Source organism: Diadema setosum, chromosome 4 (assembly GCF_964275005.1).
Source record: "Diadema setosum chromosome 4, eeDiaSeto1, whole genome shotgun sequence".
NCBI lineage: Eukaryota > Metazoa > Echinodermata > Echinoidea > Diadematoida > Diadematidae > Diadema > Diadema setosum.
The window spans coordinates 1,817,081-1,832,893 of record NC_092688.1 but is presented as its reverse complement, the minus strand read 5'-3'; the positions used below and the strand labels follow the sequence as shown (position 1 = coordinate 1,832,893).

At 39.8% G+C, this 15,813-nt stretch overlaps 1 protein-coding gene across 1 annotated transcript in view; it reads right to left on the bottom strand.

Annotated features, from left to right (window-relative positions):
- Positions 1-851: 851 nt before the first annotated feature.
- Positions 852-15,813, bottom strand: part of LOC140227512 (pre-mRNA-processing-splicing factor 8) — a 47,120-nt gene continuing 32,158 nt past the window's right edge. The window contains exons 31-44 of the mRNA XM_072307912.1: positions 15,511-15,657; positions 14,229-14,389; positions 13,239-13,430; positions 12,526-12,763; positions 11,949-12,077; positions 10,780-10,893; positions 9,953-10,126; positions 8,558-8,751; positions 7,911-8,074; positions 7,026-7,243; positions 6,078-6,218; positions 5,118-5,257; positions 4,256-4,458; positions 852-3,321 (exon numbers count right to left, since the gene is read on the bottom strand). Of these exons, the coding sequence (XP_072164013.1) occupies positions 3,167-3,321; positions 4,256-4,458; positions 5,118-5,257; positions 6,078-6,218; positions 7,026-7,243; positions 7,911-8,074; positions 8,558-8,751; positions 9,953-10,126; positions 10,780-10,893; positions 11,949-12,077; positions 12,526-12,763; positions 13,239-13,430; positions 14,229-14,389; positions 15,511-15,657 (2,370 nt within the window). The 3' untranslated portion in view covers positions 852-3,166. The remainder of the gene's footprint in view (positions 3,322-4,255; positions 4,459-5,117; positions 5,258-6,077; positions 6,219-7,025; positions 7,244-7,910; positions 8,075-8,557; positions 8,752-9,952; positions 10,127-10,779; positions 10,894-11,948; positions 12,078-12,525; positions 12,764-13,238; positions 13,431-14,228; positions 14,390-15,510; positions 15,658-15,813) is intronic.

Sequence of the window (15,813 nt, the reverse complement as noted above, 5' to 3'; positions counted from 1 at the left end):
CTACTTCGATCATCTCCTCCTTCTCAAGCAAAAGTTTAATTAAGCCTTGTGTGCTTTGGTCACATTTGTGTCGAGTCGGCAAGTTTTGATATGAAAACCTGTCTACAGATGCAAGGCTCTGAAAGATTTTAGCACAAAATAAGGATTAAACCCATACATGAGATACAATCATATCATTTTATTTAGGAGTGGGGTGAGAAAGAAGGGGTAGAGGCTTACAGTGTAATCATACTTCCCAAGGACTTCTAAGCTGCAGAACTCACTCGAGATTCTGTTTTTCTATGATACAGTGGAAAGTCGATATAAAGAGATCTGATATAACAATATCTCACGAACCTTGTACACTGGGTTTCCACTTATCATTCTAATCTGTGCATAGCAGAGACTCCAACTCTCCCGCTTTCGACGGGATATCTCCCGCCGAAAGCCCATTTTTGCAGAATCTCCCGTTCTCCCGCTTGAGATTTAATTTCTTCCGCTTGAAATGATTTCTTACTTAATTTCATTGTACGTTGAAAAATAAGCCTTAAATAGCGCGAGAGAGCATCTCTCGAGTCTCCCGTTTGCGAGGGGTTTCAGGCGGGAGAATCTCCAGATCAGAAGGTGCTTGTGGTTGGAGTCTCTGGCATAGCTTCAAATCTGCTGCAACTGTATTATTCACGAAAACAGGACTGATATTGTATACATCATCTTCTTATACATCATTGTCTTATGCCAAAGTCTGATGATTGTCAATGCTTATGCAATAAACAATCTTCTTCAGTGAATGTTATCTACATGAGAACACATGCAAACATTCCATTCTCAATTTCAAACACTAAACTCAGACCACAGGGACATGACTTGGTAAGTTCTTTTGCTTTTTACACATACAAGTTATTTATTGATTCATTTCACACCTTAATTAATTACAAAAGGAATGCATGAACAAACAGCAGGATGACAAAACTCAATGGAATCATAAAGATCATAATTTCCACAAATTGCTGCTAAATTTGTGTTTTTATCATTCCACACCTGTACACTGTACTTTCTTTTTTTTCAAAGAAAAAAGAAAAGAAAATGACTTGCACTCCAAGTTCAGTGTTTGATAAAGTGAGTACCGGTACATGTATGTGGATATAGTATATCATTCACGGCTGATGCAACAAGTGTTCTGTGTACAATGCAAAAGGTTGAAAGAATTCAAAGATCATGAATTTTTAGGAAATGTGAGCCCTTACTGTTCTAAGCAATGAAACACAAGGGGCTAGGAAAATCATTGCCAGCCCGGACCCAAGACTTGTCAAATTAAAAGATCAATTTCCACGAATGAATGCACCAAATATTCAGACTATTGACTGTAACCAAGAAGTAGGAAGAAGAGTACAGTATTAGATGTGAGACGCCATTAGCATGGTGGTTTTACACATCTGGTTTTGTTACAAAAAGACAAGGTGCATAGAGCAACTAGTCCCACTGTCTGATTCACATGTTCACAGCCAGCTCATCAGGATAATTTACAGATTAGAAGAATAGTGAATTAGTTTGTTTGTTTGTTCAGTGCATAACCTAATCACTCTATGTACAACAGTAGTTAATAAATGTGCTACGGTTCCATTGCCATCTCGGACAACAGACCAAATGACAAAATTGAATGAAAGAGTGCACACACTGTATCACTCACCTAACCCTAAAAACTGAAACTTGAGAATGCACGGTCTCACACAAGTGTATTTCATGGTACAAGGAAAATGTGTGAATGCAGACTAAAACATGGAGAATAAAGAGTTCATGGACGATTATATTACACATGAATGCACACTAGGAGTACCAGTGTCAGACCATGTAAACATGTCATCACCGTTGCGTTGTGATCAGAAAAGATACTGAAAAGCTCAAGCTTGGACAGCACAACAAATACATAACGACTTGTGATGTCATATGTTTATCTGAGATTTTGCTGTGTCTAGTTAATAAATGTACAATGTAATGCTTCACATGTAAAAAACCACTCAAAATATGTTCACTCTTGTCTTAATGGTTTTCTTTCATGTTGCAATCATTATTCACAGTCAAAATGTTTAATTTCTCTCATCATCACAGCTACTCCCATATTAAACAAAGAAGAAAGAAATTGAAGGGGAAAAAAAAAAATCAAATTTACTTTATACAGCATTCACAATACAAGTGTTGTATCCGACACGCACGCAAAATCTACCTTATTATACAGTAGCCATTGAATGAACATGGCTAAAACAAAAGTTTTTGAAAATATTACTAACAGGGACTGAATATCCATTCAACATATTTTCTTTTTTCCACAGCACTTATAGAACAGCTTTCTTTTCTGACAAATGCTTCACCTTAGTGCCATGTGTGAAAGAGAACTCAAGTTGGTATCACTTTCCCTTTTTCCCCCCTCCATCACTATTAGACAAGACCACCTTTCATAATCCATAGTCAACACTTCTCTCTACATTTTTACAGATAAATACACAAATTTGGTAAAGGAAAAGTGTCTCTTCATTAACCTCAAGAATGACTGGAATCCACTTAGGTACAGAGGAAGTACAAAGTGTCTGGATTAAAGCTTTAATAAAGCTAACTCTATCTTCCAGCAAGTGCATCAAGTGTGTGCAAACTTAAACTAAATATCAATGAATTGTGCCATGGTAAAGAACAACTTCTGAAAGTTGGATGGAGAGAAATTTCTTGGTGCAATCCGTTTTGAACCCAGGCAGCCATAAATGACTTGACTGTAGGTATTTAAAAGCTTGACCAGTACACAGGTTTACAAAGACAACCTTTGAAATACAAGAAATTCTGCATGAAGAGTGCTTATAGGAGATACTGTTTAACATAAATTCATATTGGTACCATGCTCAGGCCAATGACTTAAAAAGTGTAGAAGAGATAAACTTCAGCAACCACTGTTCCCTATACCATCCATATTTATCATTGTTGGGTCTATGTGATGTCACTAATCTGTGTCTGGCTGTGAGAAATAATTTCTTATCTCTCTAGATATAGCTACTTTGCCATCTACATACTAAAAGTTTGCCTTGGCCACAAAAGATCAAACTATAATCAAGAACCAAGGTTTGTCAGTTGAAGTGGTCAGCAGTGAGGGCTTCTGGGCCACACCCAATGACCACGCCCAATGACCATGCCCAAGGACCACGCCCTACTTGAAGAAGTCCTCCCTGTCACTGTTCATGGCACTCATGTCCTCAAGAGAGCTGAAGTTGAGGAAGTGGGAGGGTCTGTGCACCTCATGGTAGAACTCCTTGGGGTTGGACAGCTGCAGGTCGTAGCGCATGTTGGGGTCATGGCGAACACCTAGGGGTTCAAGAAACAAAGCAACTATGAATGAAGTGCATGCTAAAGAGTCAATAAAAGCCTACACTTCAACATACTTCATGCGCACAATGTAAATACCACTAGTACAGATACCTATGAAGCAGTGACATGAAGAAAATGTCTAAGTAAGCACTGATATCAAATATTTTTGAAATAAAAAAGACATCCCCCCCCCCTCCCCCATCACATAGACAAGTATTTCTGTAACACAGTCTCTCAGAGCTAATATGAATAAATGTCCATGCCAATAATGAGCTAACACTATATCCCAAGCAGGTGACATATAATTTCGGCGCACTGTGATATACTCTGAGGATAGAGGTATGTTTTTCTCGAATAGATAATTGATTTACAAGACATTATTCAGAAATTTAGGAAATAGAAGTCATCTTCTCACACTGATCATGACATTGTGCCAACATTGTTGAAGCAAACTCATTGGAATCTTTTAAACATATTTATGAAATACAAAAATAGAATGAAGACTCTTAATATCTTGAAACAAAATTTCATTATAATCTTCTCCAAGCAATAGCTGATACATTTCTATAATCTAGTAAATAATGGAACCACTAAAGTGGATTCCCGTTATAATAAAGTCCTCTGGACTGGCAGTTTTCTTTCGTTATATCGAAATTTGTTATAATCACACAAATAAACAATGAAAAAACATACAGCCGATAATTTTGCGACCAGGATTTTTATTTCGTAGCAACCGGAATTTTGTTACAAAATATTTGTTATAATGGGAGTGCACTGTACCAACTAATAAGTCCTGTGAGCAACAAGATAATTTGAAATATCAGCAGCATGGTACAATGATGGTCCTTAGAAGGAATAGAAACAGCAAAAGGGTGTTACAAGGAAACAACATAAGAAACATGGGAAGAAGTGCTTTTGAATGAAACCTCACCCATGAAGTTGTAGTTCCAGGAGCCCTGGGCGGGGACCATGAAGAAGCCAAGGAATCGGTCAGATAACAGCATCTGGACACGCTCGTAGTGCGAGGGCATGTAGCCCTTGGGATTGTTGCCCTTGTCTGTGTTCTGCCTGCCCCACTCGTAGCCACTTGGGGTCAGCTTGTAGGCAGTCAGCGAACAGGATCCTGGCGTGAAGCTGATTAGATAAAGACAGACACAGAAGATTCTCACTCATTAACATGCTTTCACAAATTTTTTGTTGTACGTTCACTGCATGAACGAAAGATTGTAAGCAGAGATAGAAATGACTGAACCTTGATTCTAACTGGACCCAGTGTGTTGGTTCAAAGCATGACAACTTGGCACTACTTGTTGACATTTTTTCAAGCAATGATCACATACATCTGCTGGGGAAGTTTTGAAAGTGTCAAGATCAAAAACCTCATGCATCAATCACACAAGTTCTGTCTCATAAAGAAAGTGATAAAAGTGACAATGTCCTCACCTTAAGGCCACATGCCAAGACATATATAATGTATCATGTGACTCATGGCTTTTTCTTTTGCACATTCCTGTTCATTATGTTTCATTTCAACAAAAATAACTGGATTGCATCAATCGTCAAAGTAACTTCTGCAATACGATGACATTACAAAGAGCTTGCAGACATATAGCTAATATATGGGACTATAGATCGAAAAGTAACACTCCATCTTGCTGGAGAAATGTGAATGGAAATGCTTATAAACATCTTCCTCTAACATGAAGTAGACCTCTTTCCCTCCCTGACTGTCCCCCTCCTTCCCTGATTGACCCCTCTCTCCCTGGCTGGCCCCTCCCTGACCCCTTGCCTACCTAGAGGTGATGATGACAGTCTTCTCTCCATCCCACATGGGGTTGTCAGCCATGATCTTGGCATGGGTTGTCACATCCTGTGGGGAGAGTTGGGGCAGCTCGTTGGGCTGGGTGTGGATCCATCCCAGTGGCTCCATTTCCTGATCACAGACAAAGAGACACACACACTTAATCAACAAAAATCTTGGGAGAAGCAAATATGTCCCAGTGCATGTTCCTTGTTTGATGTAGGACTGTGCTCAATCATTATATTTTCCATTCTTGTACAAAGCACAAACTTGTGTATGTGACCTTTAGGAAAATTTACAACTAAACTTGGCTGTAACATTCCATCCATCATTTCAAAATGTGAAGTTCTGAGAGTCCTCTATGAAACAGTGTAGTCACATGAGATACAGGGGCTCTGGCCACACTTTGACGACATACTCGCTAAGAGACACAGGCTTTTCTGAACTCTGCATTTACAAGTCATCAATCACTTTTGTGGAGGTTGGATGTGTGATGAGACGGTTCGCAAAATCTGCTTCTAGAACCTTGAAATATGTGACAAATTATGTGTCTTTCTTGAGGATATGCACAGTTTCAGAAGATGTTGACAAATATCTTAAGCAGAAAATCATAACATGAAAGACTGTTCATGTAGATACTCCATAATTTAATAATCAATTTAGTAGGTCTTCAAAATACATTCTGAAATTGGCTTGTAGTTCGTTTCTCAACTTGTGAATACCTGAGTCTGCTATTACCCCTGGTAACCTGCTTGCATACGATACAATGGTGATCTGATACAATGGTCCTCTGAGGTTTGACAGAAATGCTGCTACTGTATCCATTATCTATGGATACATCAGCAATCCTACACTGGCACTAAATGAAGTGGAATGGGGTTGACACCCATCTGGGTTGATAACTAATGATAGCTGGCCCATGAAGTCCAGTGAATCAGATATGGATGCGTACCTTGAGGAACTCGTGGTCAGGCAGCTGGTTGGGGAGGTGGACCGTCTGGTGGGTACCCCACTGAGGCACCATGACGATGCACCGGATCTCCTTCACCTGAGGGTTGTCTTGGGGACTCACGCCGTACAGGTAGCCAGCAATCTGGGTGCAAAGATGTAAAGTGGGTGTCAATGACGTGATGTTGCAATCTGATGACAGAAATCTGGTGGCAATGATTGCTAACATTCTCTAATAACATGTGTTGGGAGGTTCCGTTTGAGTACCCAGTGGTAAAAGTAGGGCATATGTACATCTTGTGGGGAAAGTGTAGTAGGGATTCATCACGTTTATTCCCTCGTTGACTACAACAACGGCTATTAAAGTGCTATTTAAACCAGCTACTGTAGCACTTTTATCAACTTTCTCAGTAATTGCATTCTTCAAATTGAATGAACCTCATTCCACACATGGCATATCAAATCTGTAGGAACTTGGAAGAAGTGATCGATAGCAGACAATCAACACCATCCTCATTAAATTCAAAATGACTTTGTATGCGTTCAGTACACTGCCGTTTCATGCATCATGCTGGCCATACCAAAAAGACACAGCTTTGCTAGAACACGCACTATAGTAACTATAGTATGATATAAACCAGCTATTGCAACACTTTTAACAACTTTCCGGAGATTACGGTACTTCAAGCTAAGAAAATCTCATTTAATACATTCAAGAACAAAATGGAAAGTCAAATCTGTTGGAACTTGGTAGAAGTACGCAATAGCAGACTAAACAAGTAACATCATCCAAACAAATTTCAAAATGATTCTGCATTTGAGCACAATCATTGAAAATGCACAAGACAGGCCACACCAAATAAGTTACATGGGCATGAAACAGCTTCACTAGAAGAAAGACATTGACAGGGTGGAATTACACAGCTACAAATAGGCTGCCTTCAATCCTCACCTGGGCACGCAGGTCAGAGATGATGATAAACTTCTTGAGCACGTTTTTGGGCAGGATGTAGGTGTAGCCCGTCTCCTTGATGTCATCAGAGGACACATAGATGTGGTTGGTGCGCAGGTGGAGGTTGGTGGCCGAGATGGCCCTCACCCGCCACTCCGTCTTGGAGGAGAATGTGGCCGTCTCGTAGTTACTAGTGGTGGAAGTGATGATCTCATCACCTGTCACAAGAATACACACCAAGGAGGGGGAAATACGGTCAGGAGTTGGAACCTTTCTCCATAGTGTATGTGAAAACATGAATCTCTCATCATATATTCAGACAAAAATTATACATTATAAAATCATAAAATATTTAAGCGTGTGTACACATTCATATGACTCTTGGTAGATAAAAACAGGCAAAATTGTCAGAGGTATCAGTCCGGTTCTCAGAAAAATTTTAATGATGAATAGTAAATGATGATGAATACATTTTTTTTTTGCATCTGCCTGAGAGTAGCATGGGAGACATCAACAATATCTGCAACCTTGATTTGAAGTACATGACAGCAAAAAGTAAGTGGGTGACATTTAATCTCTGCATATACCCCAGTAATTAATGATTGACACTGCAGTAAATATTACCCATTTCATCCACCCCATTCACAAAGTCTCATTCATACGAGGAACAGCACCCATGATCAATCACACTTTTATAGAGGCTTTGTCAAGAAGGATCGGAAGCACGAACTCATGATGGCAAAATTTCCTTCAGGGAAAACAGATGAAAACTGGACAAGGAACAGAAGAATCTAAGTGGCAAAAAGTGATTTTGTCTTTCAACAGAACATACATAAACCAAGTTTTCATCAACCATATAGGTCCATCTGCTTCAAACCAACTGACCATGTTTGTTGACCGTCCTGGTGGTGGTAGCGGTCAGCTGTGACTGCTCCTTGGTCTGCTTCTCAATCTCAGCAATCTGCTGTCGCTGCTGGGATGGGGCTGAGATCTCCATACCCAGGATGATGTCTCGGATCTCAGACTGGGTGAGGGAGGCCACGTTCACACTACGCAATAATGGAAGCAATGAAAACACAATGAGAAAGTCAAACAGTCATAATCAATTCCTATTCAAAAGTGTGAAATCTCAGACTAGGTGAGGAAGCAACATTTCTCACCATTTACAGAGAAACATATGCCCACAAACATTTTGCTTGATTTGAAATTATTTGCAGATGAGATCTTACTCACAAACTGGGTAATGAGTAGTGTCCATGGTAGTGTCCATGTGAAGTCGGGGGGGGGGGGGGGGGGGGGGGGAGGAAAGAAAACTGTAATGTTTCTAAAGGAAAATCAAACCCAATTCATCTACCAAGCATAGGTGTATGGTTACATGGAGACCCAGTTAGCTATCGCACATTATTGTAAAAGGGTCATTTAACACAGAGCAATCTGAAATTAAGTGCAATTTTCACAAGAAAGTGTGGAAAAATGCTCCACCATGACGAGAGAGAAAGACAGCAAGTGAAGAGCCAAGATTAAGGACTCACTTGTTCTTCTTGCCGTAGTCAGCCAGGATGAGATCCTTGAGGGCTACCTCAACCTTGATCCATTCCTCATCCGACAAGCTGGGCCAGATGTGGTGGGGCTCTGTGATGGTTGTCTTGTCCGGCTTGAGGATGACCTTGGTGCGGTCATTGTTCACATGTAGCGCCCTCAGGATCAGGATGAGACGGGAGAAGGCCTAAGAGGGAAAAAAAATTACAAAATAAAGAGCAAAGACAGATTATGATTTGCCCTTAACATACTCTGAACAACTATTCAAGGTGTTTGCCCATTTCTGACTCATCTGAAGAAGAGATTATTGAAGACAAAGACTAAAAAACTCTTATATTCTAGGATTATCCTTTAATGTGCCTATACACTTGAGCTAACATGTCAAAGTCTTTCATCCCCATCTAACCCTAATCAGGCTGGGGGGGGGGGGGGGCGGAATCCGCCCCCCTCGACGTTTCGCGCAATATCTTTGCATCGCGATAAGCTCCCACCGCGATGTTTCATGACTTTTTTCTTTCAAGTATCGCACAACTTTTGAGACCAAAATTGTTGCTCCCGCGCGTACTGTTTTGACGCGACGCCCGTTCGAAAAAAATTTGTCAACCCCAAAATTGCTCCAAAACGTGATTTTGTGTACAAATCCAATGCATATTGTGTTTTTTCAATTAATTCAGATAAAAATTCATATCTTGACTTAGAATGGACGAAATTAATTTATTTCAGCATAATAAAGCTTTGAAAAATGTCTGTGACAAATTTTGGCCAAAAAACAAACAAAAACAAAATGTCGAAAAACAAAGAAATACATAAGAAATTCAAAAAACAATCAAATATATAAGAAATTGATTTTGATACAGATTGTTTTTCATCTTATGTCTCAGGAGAATGATACAAGAAGCATTTTTAAAAAGAAATTAGCTTAATTAGAGCATTATTAAGTGATTTTACGCATAAATTACAATAATTAATTAATATAAAATATAAGAAACATTTTTCGGAGAAAGCAACCATACATTTTGATAGTATACGTCGCGGGCGTCGCGTGTGCCGATTTTTGGCGCGATCACGCGTTCCATAGGCGAGACCCCCCCCCCCCGATATAAAATAGCCAAAAAAGCCTAGTCTGATTGGGGTTTATCATTTCTCCTAATTTAACCTACTTGTAAAGATAGCATCCAAACAGAGGTAAGGCACTGTGCCTCAGTCTTACAGAAGGCCAAGGTGACACAAAAGGGATTAGGGGGGGGGGAAGGTAATCGGTATTCCTTGAAAATGAGTTTCTAGACATATGAATAAGTTGCTAAACAAAGCACTCTTGTGTATTCAGTGCTAAAAGCACAGCGAGTAATAAAGAAGTCCGTCAATCATGCGTATCCATGGCAACCTACCGTGTAGGAGGAGATGGTTTTGAGCCAGTCGTCATAGAGGTTGAAGAGCACCATCTGAGGCTCGGTGGCCTTGAGGATGAGGTCACCAAACTTCTCCACCTTGAGACAGGCCTGGAAGGGAAGTTGGAGCTCACTACCCTTGATGACGATGTTGGGGAAGTCAAGCAAGTGAACCTGGGGGAGGTGTGGGGATGTATCAGTCATGTTACACATTAACAATAAGATGCGAAGGAAACAGAAACAGATAACAGCAAATGCTCAATGATACACCCTGCAGCACACATGTATCATTGAACACTTGTGGTGATCTATATACCTCATAAGCTTAGATCATCCAATCACTGAAGACCTACATCAAATAAATCCATACCATATCTGATTTTTCTTCACATGTTCTTACAATTGTCCTGTACCACAATCATCGGTATTATCTGAATTCATGTTTATGAGCTTTTCCCTCTTATTCCTGTAACTGTAGGAATTATGAACACTGGCTGTACACTTTCAATGTGCATTACCAAGTAGGATTCAGTATCCATACATATACTACACAGCACAAACTTCTGTAGGTTTTATAAGGTACTTTTTTTCCTTCTCTATTTCAAGAACTACCAATTATAGAAGATATGTTATCACATAGGCTTTTGGCAATTGAATGCTTGGGAATGTTCTACTAACAGGTACCGTGAAAAGTATGACATAAACAGTCTAGGGGAAGAATTTCACTCAAACTTTCCCTACACGTACATCTACATCCCAAAAGAGAGAGTTTCGAGGAAGAGTTTCGGGGAAGACTTGAGGGAAGAAGAAGGAGGTCTGTAACCCACCTCAAGGGGGTCCAACATGCCCTTCCTGGTGACAATGATCTGCTTAGGTTGTTCCTCCACCGGTAGGGATCGGATGAGGGCAGCTACCTCCTCGGCTGTCTTCCACTTGGCAAGCTGTGAATGGTAAGAGGGGAAACAACAGTGATACCACTGGTATCCTCTCTAAACTAACTTATGGTATCCTCTCTAAACTAACTTATGGTATCCTCTCTAAACTAACTTATGGTATCCTCTCTAAACTAACTTATGGTATCCTCTCTAAACTAACTTATGGTATCCTCTCTAAACTAACTTATGGTATCCTCTCTAAACTAACTTATGGTATCCTCTCTAAACTAACTTATGGTATCCTCTCTAAACTAACTTATGGTATCCTCCCTAAACTAACTTATGGTATCCTCTCTAAACTAACTTATGGTATCCTCTCTAAACTAACTTATGGTATCCTCTCTAAACTAACTTATGGTATCCTCTCTAAACTAACTTATGGTATCCTCTCTAAACTAACTTATGGTATCCTCTCTAAACTAACTTATGGTATCCTCTCTAAACTAACTTATGGTATCCTCTCTAAACTAACTTATGGTATCCTCTCTAAACTAACTTATGGTATCCTCTCTAAACTAACTTATGGTATCCTCTCTAAACTAACTTATGGTATCCTCTCTAAACTAACTTATGGTATCCTCTCTAAACTAACTTATGGTATCCTCTCTAAACTAACTTATGGTATCCTCTCTAAACTAACTTATGGTATCCTCTCTAAACTAACTTATGGTATCCTCTCTAAACTAATTTATGGTATCCTCTCTAAACTAATTTATGGTCGACTTTCACACAATGGTTCTTTCAATGAGATCTGAATCATCTAGATATCATACCAGTATTTATCAACCACTGCACAAATGAGATCGAGAGAGTAGACTATTTCCACAGATATAATTTCACCTCTTGTTGGTCACAAAGTCATAAGCATATAAAAAGTATCAAAAGAGATTGCAAAATTTCATAATCACAAAAACTTGGTAAATGGAGGTGATTACTATCCTTCTAACTATGGAAAGCATACTCAGATTTTAAGCTCTCACTCTTGACAGAATAGGACTCCGCCTGAATCAAAGTATCTGTCAAACAGCTGACCGATAAGATACGGACAGGCTGGGCATTACCTGACCAAGACGTTTCTGACCGGCCCAGACTGAGGTGTGGATGATCTTGAGGAAGAGCTGACCAGTGCGGGGATTGAAGATGAAGATGGCTCCATTGATGGGCTTCGTTGTCAGGTTACCCTCAAAGGTCTGTCAGATTCAGAAGGCATGAAAAGGTTATGACAATTATGGCATGGTTACTAAGGCATGCTGGTTGGGCCAAGGGGACAGGTGGAACCAGTAATCCATAGATTTCTGGATCTGCAAAACCTAGACAGGCCATCATACAGTGTACATGAGGTACCTTCTCACGCACTTCAAAACAACAGTCACTGATCTCAATTGCCCTTCTACAAGTAAAGAATAATTCAACATCAGTGGAAAACTAGTAGCGTCTTACCAAAATGTTTAGAGTGATATAAATATAACAATGCCATTAGTGAACTCAATGCTTTATAACCTGACATACACATCATGAAAACACACCTTCTGGTTCCTGGCACATTTGCATCATATTTGTATCATACAACCAACTGATAGAGAAGCATTATCTATTGCTTCATTGACCTACTTCACCTTCATTCTCTTCTACACTCACCTTGTGGATGGTGACTCGGTAGACATTGGTGTCATCCACGAACCAGATGATCTGGTTGGAGAAGAGCTCCCCGTAGTTCTGGGAGGAGAGGTAAGGCTCTGTGGGTTCTGAGGAGTATAGCTGGAGACCTTTACGAATTCTCTCTCGCAGCACATAGAGGGCGGGATTGGCCTTCATGACCTTGGCCATGGCTTGGTGGATGAGGGGCTTACATCCTGGGAACCAGTTCCCAAAGGCACTAAGGGTAGAGGAGAAGAAGAACAATACAATCATAGATACATTGCTTTCTCTGATATTATTGCTGTATATGGCAGAAATTCATTCATACATGAGGTTAACTCTCCAGAGAATGTCATTGAAATCAACTAATATTTGATGTGATATTACACTGTGCTAAACTGATGTTAACCTAAGTATTTGACATATTTCTACATGCAAAGTGTAATAGGTGTAGTAAAGTCTAATGATTTTATTCCAAAACTGCAAGTTTCTATCTCAACATTAACATGAACTAGGACTGAATGACACCTGATTCAAAGTGCACAGTAATCTAGTGTCTAGTCCAATTTCAAACTGATATAAATTGTAACATTGAAGAACAAACAACAAAAACATGAGGATCAGAAAAGAACATCAGAACTGGAGCTGAAAACATGGGAAAAGCACTGTGTGTATGGTAAAGGTCTACAGGAAGTTGCATGACAAAAGGTCACCTGTGAAGGTTGTAGGCCAGGTCTATGGCAATCAGCACCCCTGTGGGTGATGGGTAGATACTCATGTTGTCTGTGGTGTAGTCCAAGTACTTTGCCCTGGCATAGCGCTCCACGTCATGGGAGTCATAGTCACCCCATCTCAGCTGAACGTCGATCCAGTACTTCTGGGTGGTCGTACTGTCCATCGTGTCCCTGGCAAGTGATTAAATCAAACAAAATGGGAAAATGAGAGAAAAAGGTATGGGTCAGTCACATGAATCACTGGCAATGCAATTCTACATTTTTGTTATAGTATAGTACACATGGAAAGATCTTTTGTGTAAAATTAACAATTAAATTGATCATTGAGGATCAGCTAGGAGACATAAGGGGATTCTACTTCTGCCTCCTGTCTTTTCAGTGGTACCTTAAATTTTCTAGTTTGGGGCCGTCACGAATCAATTACTTAATTCTTTGTGTTCAATGTTACACTGCCAGGGCTGCTAACTTACACACATCAGAGTCAGGGAGATACACCAACAGTATGACATGCTCTAATTAGGGAACTGTGATTCCAAAATCAGGGCTGCTGTTATTTTCTCTCATCATGACCAGAAGAGATAATTGAACTTTTCATGGAGTCTCCTTTAGAATCAGGAAAACTTGACAGCTCTGTACTGTAGAACGTTAAATGGCTATTTCATCAATAGGTGCTCAGTGGCTATGTTTTGCGGCAACTTCATGTCAAAAAGTTTGTTCCATCAGTCCAATCCAATTTTAGGTTTGTTTTGTTTTGAACATATACAATGCTATTTTGAAGGTTTGTTCTATCAGTCAAACCCAATCTCTGAATCAATCTTTTTTTTAAAACTACTTTTGCATGCTAAAATATATCCCAACACTCCTTTTTTCTTGTGGCTTCACTAACTCTTCCCTTTGTATCTTTACTCTCAACATTATAACATTCCACTAAATCCCTAATAAAGGATTTTCGAGGAAGAATGGACTTACTTGGAGTCAGCGAGGAGGGAGGGCCTGGAGACGTTCCACTTGTAGGCAGCGAAGAGGAGGATGTCGGCGCAAGAGCTGTTCATCTTGTAAGACTTCCTGGGATGGATGGTTTCCTTCTGGACCGTCTCTATCTCAAGGGCATCCAACTCTTGATCAAACACCTGTCATCCAATCACAACACACAGAGAGAAAGGTTAGCTACAATTACTGCCATCTCAGATGACTGCTGTCGCCATGGCAACAACTACAATGCCTGCTCATGATTGGTTGTTGCCATAGTTACTGCATATATCGCACAAAGGAGTACTTCATTATTGGGTCTTTGTGAGGAAGACAATGTCATGAAGCTGTACAGCCTATAACCATGGTGATGTAGTTTGTTGGACTCTCCTTTGGGATACTTTACTGATCTTAATCCATGCAATCACATCTTGTAATCATTACAATAACATACTTTCAATACAATAACATTATCTCACAGTCAAATCAAATACTTTCATCTTTTTCTTACATATTTTGAGGGGGAGGGCGTCTTTATCATTAGCAGGAGTAGTGACAAGATTGTAAAGAATAATCTCAATGCCAGCAGTAAGATGAATACGGGAGGAATAACAACATGCTGTATCCTGTGAAGAGGATGGCATGCAAAGCAACATCTCAAACAAGGAAAAGTAGAAATTACGCGGTGCGTAATATATGTCCCCGCCGGAAGTAGCATTTTGTAGCAAAATGTACAATATAGGTAAAAAATCAAGGTCAAAGGTCAAAGAAGTCAAAGGTCAAAATTCTGTGTAGAAGTTTTGAAGCCCTCACCTAGTGCCATCACATAAAGCAAACGGAATCAAAATCGGGTTAGAAATGGCAAAGGAGTAGCATTTTGTAGCAAAATGTACAATATAGGTCAAAGGTCAAGGTCAAAGGTCACAACTGAAATTCTGTGTAGAAGTTTTAAAGCTCCCATGTAGTGCTATCATATAAAGCAAACAGAATCAAAATTGGCTCATAAATGACAGAGAAGCACAACAGGTACATTTTTCAGTTCTTACCCAATGAGGGTTCACAACATTAATGCTTACTGTAGCATTGGGGTTATAGTGTATGTCTTTTTTTTTTAAAGTATTCTACATACACACAAACATACACAGAGATGACAAAATGTCTATAGAATGGGACGACCATACAGCTACACTACATGTCTGCATCATAAAAAGTACGCCACCTATCACTGCAGAGGTATAGGGTACATATTAGCAAAGAAAAACAAAGTAAATCAATCACTCACTTGACACAGGTCCATGACCACACTCTCATGGATCTTCTGCCACAAGTGAGCACGGAAGATCTGGATGAGAGAGATCTTGAGGGTGGGGATCTTGCCATGCATGAAGATTCCTGTCAGATCAAGCTGAACCTGGAAACCCACATACACCTGGATACCAGAGAGTAGATAAGTTGCAATGAATCATTAATTTCTTTACTCTATACACTCATTTCATTTACTCCATGAATATCATCTTACCAACTACAATTGTTTCATAATGTTTCAGGATTTCTATTTGTTACTATGTGCTAGGAAATGATCTTT